Raw genomic sequence first — 20,319 nt, forward strand, 5'->3', positions numbered from 1 at the left:
AAGATCAGGGCGGCCGTTGATGGAGGCACGCAGCCAACCACAAGACTGCATCACCAGAGAGTGATATCATACTTAGGCTGGTGCCAACGCGGGCGGCAGCGCGGACGGTACCGCCCGCCGCCGGGCGAGAGAGGGGCGGGAGTGGGGCGGGACGGGAGCGCGGGGCGCTGCGGCTGGCGCCGGGCGGTACCGTCCGTTGCCGCCCGGCTACCGCCCGCGTTGGGGGCGAGAGCGAGGCGGGAGCGAGGTGAGAGGCGGGCGGCAGCGCTGGCACGACGACGCGGGCGAGAGCGGCAGCGCTCGAACGGCACGAACTTGTTGCGATCTGGAGGTAGGAGACGATCTGGCCGGTCAGTTTTTATTTTATTTTCTTTCCTTCTTTTATTCTTTAAATCGTTTTAGGCTACCAAATTGATTCAAACAAACTTTGGAAAGTTTGTAATCTAACCAGTATGATTTTCGGTCACTAATGATTACTCTTTCAGTTCAAAATACAAACACAAGTACACACTTGTCATATAGGCTATTTAGAAAAACAAGAAACATAATTTGCATTATTTTGAATGTCTAAAATAAATCGAGTGAAATAACTTAATGTGAAAAGGAAATGGTGATGTGGAGGAGAGAGAAGTGAGAGATGGCACTATAGCCAGTGCATTGGCAAGGTGGGGTGAGAGTGAGGTGAGAGTGAGGGAAAAAGCTGACGTGGCGGGTGAGAGTGAGGTGAGGCATTGGCACCAGCCTTAGGGCATCAACCACCCACACATGCATCTACCTGGCGCCACAGAAATAGCAATAAAATGATTTTCAAGGAGAGGGAAAATTGTTTCTCACTCATTTCTACATAGTAGAAGCGACCATATTACGGATTTACGGCAAATGCTCTGACTCTAATCGATGTTCTATACTTGATGTCAATACCATATAGCCCATTATCAAATATAATTGCAACACTTGATGGAATATAAGGTAGAATCTATTTAGATGACTGACATTATAACATGATGTTGTTCATAAGTATGTACGTGACATTTGGAGGGAAAGTCCCAAAAATCATAGCGACTGTATCACTCCTATGACCTATAGTATTGTATAAAGCTGGATATTAATCCCGAAGTGTGGTATTATCTAACCACTTATCCTCCAAAAATCTAATTGTCGTCATGTCCTTCATATTAAACGATCCAAAGCGGAAAAAATATTTCTTCATCGCCATTAAACTGGCCTAAAAATGAGTCTATGTACCGAGGAGGGGTGTATTTTAACCTCAAGGTCATGAGTTCCTAGCCCACCTTCACCTTTGGGTTGACAAACCACATTTCATTTATTTTTCTCACTATTATCGATGGCACCCATTGAGTATGGTTACGGGCGGAGCCAGCCCATACCCATATCCGTCTACTCGAGGAAATTGCAAAGACCAGCAACTCTTGGGGAGGATGTTGCAAAGACAAGCGACTCAAAATTTTCGTTGCATAAACCATTAACTCTAAGAGTAATATGTTGCAAAAAGCTTTAATGATCACTTAACAGTGTATGGGACAGTTTTAGAGTCCACTTTATGTGTTGACCTAATAGCCACCATGTCATTTGTAACGCGGTAAAAACTGGCTGGGGAAAACCGAGTCTAATCAGAGTACGTATTCATGACTCCAGAACTCCGATGCTTAATCAAAATACAAAAATAATTTTATGAGTTACAAAGTTGTAAAAATTATTCTTGATGTACCCAATGATGTATCCTACAAACGTCTAAAATCTTAATTTAAAATACTTTGTATTTTAAACTACATGAAAATAAAAAGTATGAGAATAAAATTATGTTCGGATAGGTAGGAGAGCAGTGGTACCCCAACTCACCAGGGATAAAACCTAGCTTTGACACTTTGAGGTCTCATAACGATGAAATATTCTTATTTAAAGAATTTAGCGTCCAGAATTTACATGTTTTAAGTTCTTTTTAAAATAGGTAGATATATTTTGGATTTTTTTAAATAAAGCGAGCATTGGAGTTCAGGAGCCATATAGATTTTCCCGAGCCTAACTAGTATTTTCTCCCGCAAACCCTTTGCTCCCAATGATTGCACCAACTCCAAGTGGTCGAATCGGTCTTGTACGCCACCAACTCAACCCCGACGGTTGGCCACTGCGGTCTTGTACGAGCCAGATGATGGAGGCTCGTTTCGAGGACTAGTTGGCCACTGCGATGGCCAACCATCGACGAAGACGTCAGAGATGGAATCCAACGGTCCAATCTCATTCTAGTTGTATCAATTAGATGAAATTCATATGGTTATGTTTGCGACATTTGGTTACATGACCTGTTTTGTCATCTTTTTCTAAGTGTTAGTCCCTTTTGTGTTTTTTGATGTCATATTGCTCCATTTTGTATCACAATCAAGCCATATTGTGCACAATTCTTTTCCTTTCCTGTAGTTGTTACAGATATAGCCGTGAAAAAATATGTGAGCAAATTAAAATATGTTGTGGCACACAACTAACAACGTCCACTCTGGCCGGCTGCCATCTACAGGCAACGTGGCTATCAAGTGTTTTTTTAATTGTGTAGCCTGATCATTAGAGCTCTTTGCAAGCAAACATTATAGTCACTGGTTTGTGCAAAGATAACTTTGAGTAGCTGGTTTGTGCAAAATCCTCTCCAAGAATTGCTGGTCCGTGCAATTCCCTCCGTCTACTCCGATTTTACCCATCACCCGTACCCACATCCGTCAACGGATACAAAATTTTCCCATACCTGACACTTGAATGGGTAAATGGGTACCCATGGGTATTTTTGCCCGAGTTTACAACGCATCAAATTGCGAGAAAAATAGTTATAAAAACAGTAGGTAACCATTATTTTTTAAACACCAACACATTATATACATAAATACAGACTTATGAAGAACATCATATTACGAGCATCACATGCATTCTCACGAAACAACAACCTTTACCCATAAATAACAACACATCAGGATGTGATCAGGTAAAGAATATACAGACTACAACGGTCACGAGACAGGGACGTATCGATATTAACTAACCTAACAATTGGACTGGGAAATGAGAGATTCCGCCTAGCTACGTGAACGCGTGATTCATGGGGAATGATTACTTTAGAACATTACGGAGGACACACTTGTCAAATGTTGGACAATTACATGGGTACATGGCTATGAGTTCTATGGTTCCATACCCATACCCACACTACCTGTGGGGTATAATATTTTTCTCATTTACATACCCGTGTGTATTTTTGTCCCATTCACGTACTCTTAATGAGTTTTTATCTACCATATACGCGGGTAATGGGTACCCATTGTCACCCCTAGTCACTATCCCTTGCTAAAAGAATTTTGGTAAAAAAATAAGCAATTTATGTAAGACTCCTTTAAATAACTGGAAAAAATATGCAATACCACATTACTTAGTACTCCCTCCATACCGGTTTACAGGGCAATTACGTATTGCGAGAAAAAACTTTAACTATTAATTTGATTAATAAAATATAAGATATATGTCACAAAATTATAATAATATGAATCCAATGGTATAATTTTTGTGACATATATCTTATATTGTGTTAACCAAATTTGTAGTCAAACATTTTTCTCAAAATACGTAATTGCCATGTAAACCGGTATGGGGGGAGTACCAAATTTATGAAAATTAATCTTCCACCAAGAGATAGTAGCTTCCCTTTCCGACTAACTAATTTTTTTTTGCAAGAGTCTTCAACTTGTTTTCATTCAGCATTTATGAGTCTCCTGAAATTTATAAAAAATATCCAAATACCGAATATGAAAACTATTCACTCTGGTGAACGTTTATTTTAAGCCCAGAAACAAAACTATTCACTCTGGTGAACGTTTATTTTAAGCCCAAAAATTTGCTTGAATGCTGATAAAATTAATTTCAAATTATTAGCTTTTACAAGTTCATATTCCGTCAAAAGGATAGTACCGTGTGTATATCCCAAAAAAAAAAAAAGATAGTCCACCATAAAAAGAAGTGGAACTACCCGTTCAATCCGTCCATTCATCTGCTTCCCTATGCAAGCTTCCTGGTACATTGTACCGCAAGATTACGTCCAAATAATCACAAGATCATATTAAAATGGACTCATAGAATCATAGGTACGTTTCCGGTAGCAATAGATTTAAGTTAGCATTGTCAACAGAGCACAATGATATTGTAGATGCTGAAATTATCTTTGGTCGTATGCAAACTGCAGAGCTAAACAAAGATGAGGTCGGCCGTTGATGGAGGCAGGCATCCAACCACCCACCGAAAGACTGCATCAGCAGGGAGAGTGAGATATCCTATTTTAAGGCGTCAATCACCAACACATGCATGTACCTGGCGCCACAGAATTAGCAATAATATGAATTTCAAGGAGCGGGAGAATTGTACGCAATCTGATCAATGACCAGTGCTGGGAAATCATTTGGTAGTAGCTTGAATGCTCGTGGTCACCCATTGCAAGAACTCGTCCAGCTGAAGGCAGGCAGGTGGGCACCAGATTTAATTCCACTTATGTATCTGCTTTACTGTCGTGATTAAATGCAGGGGCCAGTCAGGTGGCAGCAAGATGACAAGAACAAGGAAGCAAACGAGGAGGAACAAATGCAAGACGACAGAGAGAAGACCCTGAAGAGAGAAAGAGACTGATGAAGAACTCAGGTCTCAGGAGCAGGCTTCGTGCTAAGCAAAAGAAACAAAAGTACAGTAGTAACTTACTTGTAACTTGGTGCTAAGCTAAAGAACAAAAGAACAAGGAGGGTGGAAGGACTACTCCAGCTGCTAATTAGACGTAACCTGGCCTCTCCACTAACTTAGTTTTGCCCAATTCACAGCTGCTGCTACATGTTGCTATTACCCAGTACTAGCATTACAGGATCGGCGAGCTACTCGGATTCCTCTCCCAGGGCTTGGCCTGAGGTCCACGGCCGGCGACGCCGAACGTCTCCGTGGAGCCGGCGCCACTCCCGGCCATGCCGACAGCACCGCCCATGGGCTGCATGAACACGGAGAAGCCCCTGCTGGTCGTCGCGCCCGTGGGGCTCATTCCCAGGCCCAGGAAATCCACCGTGGCTGGCTTGCCACTGAACATCGACGACTGACCCATGATGAGCTCCGGGAAGCCGGCCGGGCCGCCGGTCGAGTCGTAGGGCAGCCCGAGGCCGAGCCCGGCCGACATCATCGGCGCCGGCTCAGGCTCCATCCGCGGCTGCCATTGCAAACCATCCTGGAAAGGCGCCTGCATGGCTCCTCCTTGATGGCTGTGGAGCTGCTGACCGGACGACGTGGACGCCTGGGACGACGACGAGACGTCGAGGCCCAGCCCGCGGAGGAAGGAGGAGCTGGAGGAGGTGGCGCCCATCTGCGCGGCCTTCTGGAGCAGCGCCGTGGCGGACATGTGCGGCGACGGGGACGGCGGCGGCGCGAGATGCTGCTGCCGGTCGGCTGATGCAGGGGCGGAGTAGAGCGAGGAGGAGGCGTCAGTGGCCAGGCACAGCGGCGGGGGCTTGTTGGCGCGCTCCGGGTGGTACTGCGGCGGCTGGGCGACGGAGGAGGGCGCGAACATGCTGCCGAGCAGGCTCTGCGAGTTGGCCGACACGCTGCTGGTGCTGGCGCTGACGTTGGCGCCGTTGACCGAGGGCGGCGACTGCATCATCGGCGCCGGCGCCGGCGCCGTGAACTGGACGACGGGCTCGGACGGCGCGGCGACGATCTCCCGCTCTGCATGAACCGCGAAGTGTCAGCAAATCAGGAGCAAGATTCAGATTACAGCCAGTAGATTAGTCGTAAGCTCCAAAAGCTAAGACAGGCGCGGAAAGCAACGAGAGGAGAGGAAGCCAAGTCATGATGCGGGCCTTTCTCGTGGACAAACTTTCTCGGCCGATGATTCGGATTCCAGAAAGGTTCTCCACTCACTCCAACTGGGATTACATCAGAAAGGCCCTAGATCAGAGCTCTCAGAACAGAACCACCTTTGCACGATCCCAAAAAGAAACTAGCAACAAATCCCCCAAAGTCCAAAGATTGAATCTCGCAGTATCCTGATGTATATTGTAATCTAACGCGTGCGTAAAATAATACTCCAGCGTATCGAGATGCGCGCGAGGAAGAACTTGTATATGTACTCGGTCGCTGCTCTCGGACAAAAGCAATTTGTTTTTGGAAGCTCTCAGAGTTGTAGACAAAAATCGAACACTGTAAGTATGACTGTAATTTGTCCTCCACGAGTTCACAGTTTTACAGACAAGACCCTAAGAGCATGTCTAACAGGCCCCGTATAACCCGCCCACCCCGTAAAATTCCGGCGACATACGGGGCAGGCGCGGTTCGGGCCGTCTAGCAGGCCCCGTATTCGGGCCGCCCCGTTTCGGCGGAATACGGGGCCCAGGAAATCGGCCCCTTCGCCCCGTACATATAGTGGGCGCAGGTGCGAGTGAGGGGTTAACCCCTCACTCGCAACCCCTAGCTCCGCCGCGCGCCGCCGCCTCCTCCTCCTGCTCCGGCGAGCAATTAGCCGCTCCCCGCGCCGCATTGCACCCCCAAGCTAGGATGGACTCCCGCCGCCGCGGTGGGGCATCGCCGGCGAGCGGATCGAAGCGATCCCGCTCGCCGGACACCGTAGAGGAAGCGTGGCGGCGGCAATGCAAGAGATCCGCCGCCGGTAGCGCGTGCCGCGGCCCGCAAGTACAACGGCGCCGCGTCCGTCCCGAAAAGCTAATCGACTTCGCGCGGGGCGGGCGCCGGTTCATCGAGGATCCGCCGATGAAGCCGATGAGCGGGCTCAAGTTCGACGAGTGGCGCGCCGACCGGGAGCGCCGCCGCCGGGCAAAAGAGGCTTGGAGCAGCGGGAGCACCGGCCGCTAGAAGAGCTCCGCTCGCCGGCGATGACGAGGAGGCCCCGGACTTGTTGAAGGAGCTACGACAGGTTCTCGAAGGACGACGCCAAGAGGAAGAGGGCAATCGAGGAAGAGGTGGCGGCGGCCATCGCCGCCGCGAAGGAGGCGGAGTTGCGGGAGGCGGAGGCGGAGGCGGACTCGTACCTAGTCGACCTCCCGAGTAGGATCGCGCATTCCGGATGTAGAATCAATGAAATCCGTAGTATGATCAATGAAATCCGTAGTATGATTCATTGAAATCGAACTTCCCGGGGTTTTTATTTTTGAAAATACGGGGCGAAATACGGGTTCTGCTAGACGGAATGCCTCTTTCGTTGCCAACTTTTGGATACGGGGCGAAAAAGCAGCCAGATACGGGGCAGAAATATAAGGGGCCTGCTAGACATGCTCTAACAATCCAAAATAGCGCAAGCAAGCGTCAAAGAAGTGGTACTAGTTAGCAGTACTGTCGATTTTGACCGAAGACATGGATGAGCGCAGCTAACATGGACGGACGAATAGTATTGCGTTGACCATTACTACTCACCTTGGTTGTCCTCCTGTTGCGGCGCGGGCGCGGGCGCCGGGGCCGGCGGTGGCGGCAGCTGTTGCAGCGGCACCGGTGCGGCGAGTAGCGGCGCCTGTGACGGCGGCGGTAGAGCCAGCGGAGCACCAGCTGTAGAGGTTCCGTCCTCGGCCGGCGGCGCCCGCGCCTTGGCGTCCTCGGCCAGCGCGTCGCAGAAGGCGCGGTGGGTGATGAAGCTGTCCCTCCTGCACGAGTGAGTCAGTCATTCAGTCAGCATAACCATTAATTCGGGACGGAGATGGAAGCGATTTGTGGCGGCGACGACGAAGGGACCTTGAGAAGAGCGTTCCGCAGTCGCATCGGTACTCCCTGGAGCCGCAAGTCTTGGCGTGCGCCTTCCAGTCGGACTGCACGGCGTACTTCTTGGCGCACTTTTCGCACTTCCACTTCTTCTCGCCGTGCTTGCGGCAGAAGTGCTTCTTGATGCCCGTGAGGTCGCCGAGCGCGCGTGACTTGTCGTGGTGCACGCAGGTGGGCTCGGGGCAGACGTAGACCCGCTTGCGCACCTCCTTGCCGCTCCGCTGCCGGAGCTTCCAGGGCAGGTTGTGGCCGCGGCGGTGCAGCTGCAGGTTCTGGTCCCGCTGGAAGCCCTTGCTGCAGATCTCGCACACGAACCGGTTCGTCGCCATCAGCGTCTTGGGCGACAGCGCGATCACCTCCGCGTCGGGATCTGCGTTGCGCGGCGCGCGGGCTTGTCAGCATCGATCGATCGATCGCCCCCGACGAAGCAACAGTGGACTCGGTATTTCGGTCAATCGGAAATTAAATAATCACCTGGCATGCCGGGGAGTGCGCGCTTCTTCTTGGCGGGCGGGCCGGACGGCGGCAGCTGCGGCGGCGGCGCCGGGGCGGAAGACGACACGCCGCGCTCGGACGATGCCTCGACCTCCATAGCAGAATCTTCCTTTCGGGCCCGGGAGCACCACCACTAGCGCTGCTACAAGTAGAGTCCAAGAATCGAGCTGCCTGGAGCATAAAAGCAGAATCGGACGTGGGAGGCGATGTACGTGGACGGTTGCGAGCTACCGGCCAGTCGCGGGCGCGGCAACCACCGGTCGTGGAGAGGCGACGGGGGTCAGGCGGGCGGGCGGCTGCTCGTGGGCGTGGCGTGCGCTGATGAGAATGAGAAAGGTGGGAGGGAGGAGCAGACGGAAGACCGAGCCGAGCCGGGCGAGTAGAGTATAAAAAAGAGGAAGGAGAGGTAGGCAAGAGAGCAAGAGCGGTGCATTAAGTTGGGGGAGAAGAGAGAGTGGCTGACGACGCCGGTGAGGTTACCCACCCTTCCATCGGCGGCGACGGCGACGCGGAGGGGATCGCTGTCGTACACGTGGGAGAAGAGGTTGGCATCTGGCTCGACAGGCTAGTGGACTCAAGCGGGGCGCCGAGCTTCGCAGGCGCATTTGTCGTCTTGCGCGCCTCCTAATATTCCCTTGGACTTTTGCGCCCTTCTTTTTTTTTTCCCTTCCCTCCCTCCTACTCCTACTACAGTAGCTGGGTTTTTTCGGATGGGAGGGAAAAGGAGAAGAAAAAGGGAGAAGGATCAGGCGAGGTCGCGAGCAGCTGTCTCTGTCTGCTTTGATTGCATTCTGCTTACATCTGATGAGATGATTTCGGGAGTTTCTGCCCAAGTTTTGCGGCCGAGGGATGTCAGCTCAAGCAAACCCTGTATCGCGCCCAGGTGTCGACGGACGCGAATTTCGGGCAAGCGTGATCCAACTCGCCTTGTTTTCACAACAAATCCCTGCAGTTCAGTTTGTGCCCCTCATCTTATGTTGCCAACTTTTTCAATGGACTCGCAAACGACAACATTTAAACAAGTAGCTAAGGATAGGGAAAAAAATTCCTCTAGAATCACTCCCAAATGGTGACAAGCCCCTCCCCCCCTTGCCACTCTCGGGGTGGTAGCGCACCTAGCACCGAAGGTCGTTGGCGGATGTCCTTGCTCACGTGCTGCTGACCTGCTCGTGGGAGTTACGGGGATCTCAGACTAGCTGTCCGAAATACCCATTATGCATTCAACTCATGATCCCATGATCAGTGTGTCGTGAGCACATAACCGAACTGATAAACAGAATTACAACATCCATTACATAGTACCGAAATAATAAGTCTTACAAATGGTCACATGACCAAGTCTTACATAAATGCCTCGAGGGGCCTAACTTAACATCAGAGTAACAGAATCACTTCAACAGCGCAAAGCACAAGTCATCTGCCATAATCCTACAAGCAACTGACTGGGAGAACGTTCATAGCTCGCATAGACGTCGTGCAATCCTTCTTCATTTGTCGAATTCTTTCAAGTGTGGCCACGTAAATAGCCAGGGACAAAGTCGTGAGTACAATTTGAAATTGTACTCTCAAACCATCACGAAGGTATTTTTGCTAGAAGCAAGTTAACAAGTGCTAAACTAAGATGACAAGAGGGAATGAATAGTTTCTCTTGTGGATATAGCATGTAGAAGAGAAACAGTTTCTCTTGTGGATATAGCATGTAAAAGAGAAGAAGTTTCTATTGTGGATATAACATCATGTGGATACTTCAAAGGGGTTCTATGGCATATCTACATCTTTGTTGAAGAAGATACTTCAAAAGAGATCCTATGATATCTCTATATCTTTGTTGAAGAAGATACTTCAAAAGAGTTTATATGACATAAAACACTAGGATGGGGAGACCCTGTAATTTTTCCCTTCCCAACCATCTCCATGTGGCCAACCAACCATTCTTGTACCCTTCCGGTACTCCGAAAACAAGTTCCTTTCTTTCCTTTGTTAAACACTTTCTAAAACAAAACACATTAGGCTAAGCAACGGCCATTCCAACCGTCCATGACCGCGGACACGGCTATTCGAATAGGTTTGATTCTGCAGAGTTTGCACACTTTCCCCACAAGATCCGCGAGTTTATCATGTGGGCAACTTCCCCGCATATCAACTATGCCATGACAAAAAATCGGACATAACCTTTCGCCTATCCGCCTTAACATGGAAACCTACCCTATGGAGTATGTACCTCCCCGGCAAACCATGGCAGCTCACCTCACTTTGAGCGAGACTCCATTGCCTCGGCGGGGGAACCATAGTGTCTTCGGACGGGTAGCCCCAAGGGCATCCCATTATACGATTGTCTCCACCATCGACAATCCGGATTCCGGGGTGTCATCACCCTTATATAGTTGCGAGTTTCCCACATTAATTTGAACAAACTACGAGTTAAGCCCCGTGCCCATGTTGGGGTAATGTGGTTGCGCGAGTTAATTAGCATGGGTGAATACTTAGGCGCCAAAATTTTCAAAAACAAAACTTCTCCTTCCAACCATCTTTATCAATATCTTTTCCTTTCATAAGCATACACTTGGATAAACCAACTTACCCAAGGTTTTGAAAATTCTTCAACAAGTTATTTTCCAAGGGGTTTCCAACCTATAGTTTTATGGATGAACAAAGATACAACAAGGGGCATGGTGCTACCTATCATACCACTAAGGGGGGAGGGGAATAGTTGAGGTGTCAAGGGGATCAAACATACTTAGGGTAAGTATGCATAGTGTCAACATAAGTAGAATCAACCCAAGATGGATCAAGAGACAATGATAGCAAGAAGATAAACAACAACAAGTAATACAACAACAAGAGATCAAAAGATGGCTTGCATTGGTTGGCTAGTCCATGGTCTTCCTCAAATCCTTCACCCACTTCTTCTCCTTCAACTTCACCCACGTTCGAATCTAGCGTCGCGAAAATAAACGAGCAACAACATACAATCAACACATAACTCCAAATCAAGGTTTAAATAAAACAAGTCTAAGTATGCAGGAGTATTTGCTTGGTCAGATTAAAACATGAGTTCGCCATTTTAAGAAAAAGGGGTGATTAAAAATTTGAATAAAATCAAAGGGTTTTGGGTTCAACATTTCATGTGACGCACAACTATTATTAAGAGTAACAAATTAGCATGAATAGAGGCTAACACTAATTATTCTAAAGGGCCAGTACTAAAAAAAGACTAGCAAAATTGGATTCACCCAAAAATATTAAACCTACAATTTTAGAAATTAACATAGAGCAAGATACACATGCCAAAAATCGTAGAAAAATCCTAAAAATGGGACCAGTGGCATATGAAAGGTCTTGGAAATCTTGTTCTAACGCAATTGGTTTCACTCAAATTGGATGTACCAAACTCAAGTTATTAACATTTTGGTTCTCTGGTTTTCAATCAAATTTAAACAAAAATTTACAATTTTAAACATAAATCGGGTGGAAGGAATTAGGCCGTGCCGGTGCGCAGAGATGGGTCATCCCAAGGGGGAATTCCAGGTGGCGTGGGAAGAAAAAGAAAAAGAAAGGGGTCCCTGGCGGGCCAGGCCAAGCATGGCTGATGCGTGTAATTGACACGTCCGTTGGGAACCCCAAGAGGAAGGTGTGATGCGCACAGCGGCAAGTTTCCCTCAGTTAGAAACCAAGGTTTAATCGAACCAGTAGGAGTCAAGAAGCACGTTGAAGGTTGATGGCGGCGGGATGTAGTGCGGCGCAACACCGGAGATTCCGGCGCCAACGTGGAACCTGCACAACACAACCAAAGTACTTTGCCCCAACGAAACGAGTGAGGTTGTCAATCTCACCGGCTTACTGTAACAAAGGATTAACCGTATTGTGTGGAAGATGATTGTTTGCAAGAAAACAAGTAAAACAAGTATTGCGACAGATTTGTATTTCAAGTATAAAAGAATGGACCGGGTCCACAGTTCACTAGAGGTGTCTCTCCCATAAGATAAAAGCATGTTGGGTGAACAAATTACAGTCGGGCAATTGACAAATATAGAGGGCATAACAATGCACATACATGTCATGATAAGTACAGTGAGATTTAATTGGGCATTACGACAAAGTACATAGACCGCCAGCATCTATGCCTAAAAAGTCCACCTTCAGGTTATCGTCCGAACCCCCTCCGATATTAAGTTGCTAACAACGAGACAATTGCATTAAGTATGGTGCGTAATGTAATCAATAACTACATCCTCGGACATAGCATCAATGTTTTATCCCTAGTGGCAACAGCACAACAATACCTTAGGGGTTTCTGTCACTCCCCCAGGTGTCAATGCAGGCATGAACCCACTATCGAGCATAAATACTCCCTCTTGGAGTTACTAGCATCAACTTGGCCAGAGCCTCTACTATAACGGAGAGCATGCAAGATCATAAACTACACATAGGTAATAACTTGATAATTAACATAACATGGTATTCTCTATCCATCGGATCCCGACAAACACAACATAGAGTATTACAGATAGATGATCTTGATCATGTTAGGCAGCTCACAAGATCCAACAATGAAGCACAATGAGGAGAAGACAACCATCTAGCTACTGCTATGGACCCATAGTCCAGGGGTTAACTACTCACTCATCACTCCGGAGGCGACCATGGCGGTGAAGAGTCCTCCGGGAGATGAATCCCCTCTCCGGCAGGGTGCCGGAGGAGATCTCCAGAATCCCCCGAGATGGGATTGGCGGCGGCGGCGTCTCAGTAAGGTTTTCCGTATCGTGGTTTTTCGCCTCAGGGTTTCGCGACGGAGGCTTTAAGTAGGCGGAAGGGCAACGTGGGGGCCACACGAGGGCCCCACACTACGGGTCGGCGCGGCCAAGACCCGGGCCGCGCCGCCCTATAGTGGCGGCACCTCGTGGCCCCACTTCGACTCCTCTTCGGTCTTCCGGAAGCTTCGTGGCAAAATAGGACCCCGGGTCTTGATTTCGTCCAATTCCGAGAATATTTCGTTACTAGGATTTCCGAAACCAAAAACAGCGAAAACGACGAATCGGCTCTTCGGCATCTTGTTAATAGGTTAGTTCTAGAAAATGCACGAATATGACATAAAGTGTGCATAAAACATGCAGGTATCATCAATAATATGGCATGGAACATAAGAAATTATCGATACGTCGGAGGCGTATCAGCATCCCCAAGCTTAGTTCTGCTCGTCCCGAGCAGGTAAAACGATAACAAAGATAATTTCCGAAGTGACATGCCATCATAACCTTGATCATACTATTTGTAAACATATGTAATGAATGCAGCGATCAAAACAATGGTAATGATATGAGTAAACAAGTGAATCATAAAGCAAAGACTTTTCATGAATAGTACTTCAAGACAAGCATCAATAAGTCTTGCATAAGAGTTAACTCATAAGGCAATAAATCAAAGTAAAGGTATTGAAGCAACACAAAGGAAGATTAAGTTTCAGCGGTTGCTTTCAACTTGTAACATGTATATCTCATGGATAATTGTCAACATAGAGTAATATAACAAGTGCAATATGCAAGTATGTAGGAATCAATGCACAGTTCACACAAGTGTTTGCTTCTTGAGGTGGAGAGAGATAGGTGAACTGACTCAACATAAAAGTAAAAAGAATGGTCCTTCAAAGAGGAAAGCATCGATTTCTATATTTGTGCTAGAGCTTTTATTTTGAAAACATGAAACAATTTTGTCAACGGTAGTAATAAAGCATATGAGTTATGAAAATTATATGTTACAAGTTGCAAGCCTCATGCATAGTATACTAATAGTGCCCGCACCTTGTCCTAATTAGCTTGGACTACCGGATCTTTGCAATGCACATGTTTTAACCAAGTGTCACAATGGGGTACCTCCATGACGCCTGTACAAAGGTCTAAGGAGAAAGCTCGCATTTTGGATTTCTCGCTTTTGATTATTCCCAACTTAGACATTCATACCGGGACAACATGGACAACAGATAATGGACTCCTCTTTAATGCATAAGCATGTGACAACAATTATTATTCTCATATGAGATTGAGGATATATGTCCAAAACTGAAACTTCCACCATGAATCATGGCTTTAGTTAGCGGCCCAATGTTCTTCTCTAACAATATGCATGCTCCAACCATTAAGGTGGTAGATCTCTCTTACTTCGGACAAGACGGACATGCATAGCAACTCACATGATATTCAACAAAGAATAGTTGATGGCGTCTCCAGAAGCATGGTTATCGCACAACAAGCAACTTAATAAGAGATAAAGTGCATAAGTACATATTCAATACCACAATAGTTTTTAAGCTATTTGTCCCATGAGCTATATATTGCAAAGGTGAATGATGGAAATTTTAAAGGTAGCACTCAAGCAATTTACTTTGGAATGGCGGATAAATACCATGTAGTAGGTAGGTATGGTGGACACAAATGGCATAGTGGTTGGCTCAAGGATTTGGGATGCATGAGAAGTATTCCCTCTCGATACAAGGTTTAGGCTAGCAAGGTTATTTGAAACAAACACAAGGATGAACGGTACAAAGCAAAACTCACATAAAAGACATATTGTAAACATTATAAGACTCTACACCGTCTTCCTTGTTGTTCAAAACTCAATACTAGATATTATCTAGACTCTAGAGAAACCAAATATGCAAACCAAATTAGCAAGCTCTAAGTATTTCTTCATTAATGGGTGCAAAGTATATGATGCAAGAGCTTAAACATGAGCACAACAATTGCCAAGTATCAAATTATCCAAGACATTTTAGAATTACTACATGTAGTATTTTCCAATTCCAACCATATAACAATTTAACGAAGAAGAAACTTCGCCATGAATACTATGAGTAGAGCCTAAGGACATACTTGTCCATATGCTACAGCGGAGCGTGTCTCTCTCCCACAAAGTGAATGCTAGGATCCATTTTATTCAAACAAAACAAAAACAAAAACAAACCGACGCTCCAAGCAAAGTGCATAAGATGTGACGGAATAAAAATATAGTTTCGGGGGAGGAACCCGATAATGTTGTCGATGAAGAAGGGGATGCCTTGGGCATCCCCAAGCTTAGACAGCTTGAGTCTTCTTAGAATATGCAGGGGTGAACCACCGGGGCATCCCCAAGCTTAGAGCTTTCACTCTCCTTGATCATATTGTATCATACTCCTCTCTTGATCCTTGAAAACTTCCTCCACACCAAACTCGAAACAACTCATTAGAGGGTTAGTGCACAATAAAAATTAACATGTTCAGAGGTGACACAATCATTCTTAACACTTCTGGACATTGCATAAAGCTACTGGACATTAATGGATCAAATAAATTCATCCAACATAGCAAAAGAGGCAATGCGAAACAAAAGGCAGAATCTGTCAAAACAGAACAGTCCGTAAAGATGGATTTTATTAGGGCACCAGATTTGCTCAAATGAAAATGCCCAAATTGAATGAAAGTTGCGTACATATCTGAGGATCACTCACGTAAATTGGCTTAATTTTCTGAGTTACCTACATAGAATTATACCCAGATTCGTGACAGCAAAGAAATCTGTTTCTGCGCAGTAATCCAAATCTAGTATTTACTTTACTATCAAAGACTTTACTTGGCACAACAAAACACAAAACTAAGATAAGGAGAGGTTGCTACAGTAGTAAACAACTTCCAAGACTCAAATATAAAACAAAAATACTGTAGTAAAAACATGGGTTGTCTCCCGTAAGCGCTTTTCTTTAACGCCTTTCAGCTAGGCGCAGTAAAGTGTATATCAAGTAACATCAAGAGATGAAGCATCAACATCATAATTTGTTCTAATAATAGAATCATAAGGTAACTTCATTCTCTTTCTAGGGAAGTGTTCCATACCTTTCTTGAGAGGAAATTGATATTTAATATTACCTTCCTTCATATCAATAGTAGCACCAACGGTTCGAAGAAAAGGTCTTCCCAATATAATGGGGAAGATGCATTGCATTCAATATCCGAGACAACAAAATCAACGGGGACAAGGTTATTGTTAACCATAATACGAACATTATCAACTCTCCCCAAAGGTTTCTTTTTAGCATTATCAGCGAGATTAACATCCAGATAACGCTTTTCAATGGTGGCAAGTCAAGCATATCATAGACTTTCTTAGGCATAACGAAATACTTGCACCAAGATCACATAAAGCATTACAATCAAAATCTTTGACCCTCATTTTAATGATGGGCTCCCAACCATCCTCTAGCTTTCTAGGAATAGAAGTTTCAAGTTTTAGTTTCTCTTCTCTAGCTTTTATGAGAGCATTTGTAATATGTTTTGTGAAAGCCAAGTTTACGAGCGCTAGCATTGGGACTCTTAGCAAGTTTTTGCAAGAACTTTATAACTTCAGAGATGTGGCAATCATCAAAATCTAAATCATTACAATTTAAAGCAATGGGATTATCATCCCCAAGGTTGGAAAAAATTTCAGCAGTTTTATCACGAGCGATTTCAGCAGTTTTAGCAGTTTCAGGTAATTTTGCGCGCTTTGCACTAGGGGTAGAAACATTGCCAACACCAATTATTTTACCATTAATAGTAGGAGGTGCAGCAACATGTGAATCATTAGCATTGCTAGTGGTGGAAATAGTCCAAACTTTATCTACATTTTTCTCTTTAGCTAGTTTTTCATTTTTTTTCTCTATCCCACCTAGCACGCAGTTCAGCCATTAATCTTTTATTCTCATTAATTATAAATTGGATGGCATTTGCTATAGTAACAATTTTATTTTCAATATCCCTATTAGGCATAACTTTCGATTTCAAAAGATCAACATCAGAGGCAAGACTATCAACCTTAGAAGCGAGAATATCAATTTTATTGAGCTTTTCCTCAACGTATTTGTTAAAGGCAAGTTTGTGTACTAATAAATTATTTAAGCATAGCTTCAAGTCCAGGGGTGTATTCCTATTATTGTTGTAAGAATTCCCATAAGAATTAGCATAACCGTTACCATTATTATAAGGATATGGCCTATAGTTATTACTAGAATTGTTCCGATAAGCATTGTTGTTGAAATTATTATTTTTAATGAAGTTTACATCAACATGTTCTTCTTGGGCAACCAATGAAGCTAACGGAACATTATTAGGATCAACATTAGTCCTATCATTCGCAAGCTTAGACATAATAGCATCAACCTTATCATTCAAGGAAGAGGATTCTTCAACAGAAGTTACCTTCTTACCTTGTGGAGCTCTTTCCGTGTGCCATTCAGAGTAATTAATCATCATATTATCAAGAAGCTTTGTTGCTTCACCAAGAGTGATGGACATAAAGGTACCTCCAGCAGCTGAATCCAATAAATTCCGCGAAGAAAAATTTTGTCCCGCATAGAAGGTTTGGATGATCATCCAAGTAGTCGACTCCATGGGTTGGGCAATTTTTAACCGAGAGATTTCATTCTTTCCCAAGCTTGAGCAACATGTTCATTATCCAATTGTTTAAAATTCATTATGCTACTCCTCAAAGATATAATTTTAGCAGGGGGATAATATCTACCAATAAAAACATCCTTGCATTTAGTCCAGGAATCAATACTATTCTTAGGCAGAGATAGCAACCAATCTTTAGCTCTTCCTCTTAATGAGAAAGGAAACAATTATAATTTTATAATGTCACCATCTACATCTTTATACTTTTGCATTTCACACAATTCAACAAAATTATTGAGATGGGCAGCAAGCATCATTAGAACTAACACTCCAGAAAATTGCTCTCGCATAACAAGATTTAGTAAAGCAGGTTTAATTTCAAAGAATTCCGCTGTAGTAGCAGGTGGAGCAATAGGTGTGCATAAGAAATCATTATTATTTGTGCTAGTGAAGTCACACAACTTAGTATTTTCAGGGGTGGCCATTTTAGCAGTAGTAAATAAAACAAACTAGATAAAGTAAATGGAAGTATACTAATTTTTTTTGTGTTTTTGATATAGCAAACAAGATAGTAAATAAAGTAAAACTAGCAACTATTTTTTTTGTGTTTTGATATAATGCAGCAAACAAAGTAGTAAATAAAATTAAGCAAGACAAAAACAAAGTAAAGAGGTTGGGAAGTGGAGACTCCCCTTGCAGCGTGTCTTGATCTCCCCGGCAACGGCGCCATAAATTTGCTTGATGCGTGTAATTGACACGTCCGTTGGGAACCCCAAGAGGAAGGTGTGATGCGCACAGCGGCAAGTTTCCCTCAGTTAGAAACCAAGGTTTAATCGAACCAGTAGGAGTCAAGAAGCACGTTGAAGGTTGATGGCGGCGGGATGTAGTGCGGCGCAACACCGGAGATTCCGGCGCCAACGTGGAACCCGCACAACACAACCAAAGTACTTTGCCCCAACGAAACAGTGGAGGTTGTCAATCTCACCGGCTTGCCGTAACAAAGGATTAACCGTATTGTGTGGAAGATGATTGTTTGCAAGAAAACAAGTAAAACAAGTATTGCAGCAGATTTGTATTTCAAGATAAAAGAATGGACCGGGGTCCACGGCTCACTAGAGGTGTCTCGCCCATAAGATAAAAGCATGTTGGGTGAACAAATTACAGTCGGGCAATTGACAAAGAGAGAGGGCATAACAATGCACATACATGTCATGATAAGTACAAGTGAGATTTAATTGGGCATTACGACAAAGTACATAGACCGCCATCCAACCGCATCTATGCCTAAAAAGTCCACCTTCAGGTTATCGTCCGAACCCCCTCCAGTATTAAGTTGCTAACAACGAGACAATTGCATTAAGTATGGTGCGTAATGTAATCAATAACTACATCCTCGGACATAGCATCAATGTTTTATCCCTAGTGGCAGCGAGCACAACACAACCTTAGGGGTTTCTCGTCACTCCCCGAGTGTCAATGCGGGCATGAACCCACTATCGAGCATAAATACTCCCTCTTGGAGTTACTAGCATCAACTTGGCCGCAGCCTCTACTAATAACGGAGAGCATGCAAGATCATAAACAACACATAGGTAATAACTTGATAATTAACATAACATGGTATTCTCTATCCATCGGATCCCGACAAACACAACATAGAGTATTACGTATAGATGATCTTGATCATGTTAGGCAGCTCACAAGATCCAACAATGAAGCACAATGAGGAGAAGACAACCATCTAGCTACTGCTATGGACCCATAGTCCAGGGGTGAACTACTCACTCATCACTCCGGAGGCGACCATGGCGGTGAAGAGTCCTCCGGGAGATGAATCCCCTCTCCGGCAGGGTGCTGGAGGAGATCTCCACAATCCCCCGAGATGGGATTGGCGGTGGCGGCGTCTCAGTAAGGTTTTCCGTATCGTGGTTTTTCGCCTCAGGGGTTTCGCGACGGAGGCTTTAAGTAGGCGGAAGGGCAACGTGTGGGGCCACACGAGGGCCCCACACCACAGGTCGGCGCGGCCAAGACTCGGGCCGCGCCGCCCTATAGTGGCGGCCCCTCGTGGCCCCACTTCGACTCCTCTTCGGTCTTCCGGAAGCTTCGTGGCAAAATAGGACCCCGGGTCTTGATTTCGTCCAATTCCGAGAATATTTCGTTACTAGGATTTCGAAACCAAAAACAGCGAGAAAACAGCAACTGGCTCTTCGGCATCTTGTTAATAGGTTAGTTCCAGAAAATGCACGAATATGACATAAAGTGTGCATAAAACATGTAGGTATCATCAATAATATGGCATGGAACATAAGAAATTATCGATACGTCGGAGGCGTATCAATGGCCTACGTGGCTGCATGGGCCGACGTGGCCAAGTGGCCATGCAGTCGCATGGGGGCGTCTTCTCCCTGCGGTCATGCACGCGCGTGGTTCGGCGGAAAGGAGAGAGCGGGCGGCCGGGAACTCACCGGCAGAGAGCTGTGGTCGTCGGCGGCGGTTGAGGCGGGAAGGCGGTGACTCGGGGCGGTCTAGGGATGGGCTTGGTGGCGTCTCCTCCATCCTCGACAGCTCCTCTCGACGGTGTTCTTCCTCGCAGCAGCTCCCGACCCGGCTCGACGGTGACGCTCTCTGGCTAACCTGGGTG

The 20,319-nt window shown here is 45.7% G+C and overlaps 1 protein-coding gene across 1 annotated transcript; it reads right to left on the reverse strand.

The window, feature by feature from the left end:
• Positions 1-4,654: 4,654 nt before the first annotated feature.
• LOC124696152 (zinc finger protein ENHYDROUS-like) lies at positions 4,655-8,377 on the reverse strand. The gene is made up of 4 exons (XM_047228919.1): positions 8,260-8,377; positions 7,759-8,155; positions 7,447-7,670; positions 4,655-5,745 (listed from the first exon to the last, which is right to left on the reverse strand). The coding sequence occupies exons 1-4, from the start codon at positions 8,375-8,377 to the stop codon at positions 4,895-4,897; spliced, it is 1,590 nt and encodes a 529-aa protein (XP_047084875.1). The 3' UTR covers positions 4,655-4,894.
• Between the last annotated feature and the right edge of the window lie 11,942 nt (positions 8,378-20,319).

Source organism: Lolium rigidum, chromosome 3 (assembly GCF_022539505.1).
Source record: "Lolium rigidum isolate FL_2022 chromosome 3, APGP_CSIRO_Lrig_0.1, whole genome shotgun sequence".
Classification (NCBI taxonomy): Eukaryota; Viridiplantae; Streptophyta; class Magnoliopsida; order Poales; family Poaceae; genus Lolium; species Lolium rigidum.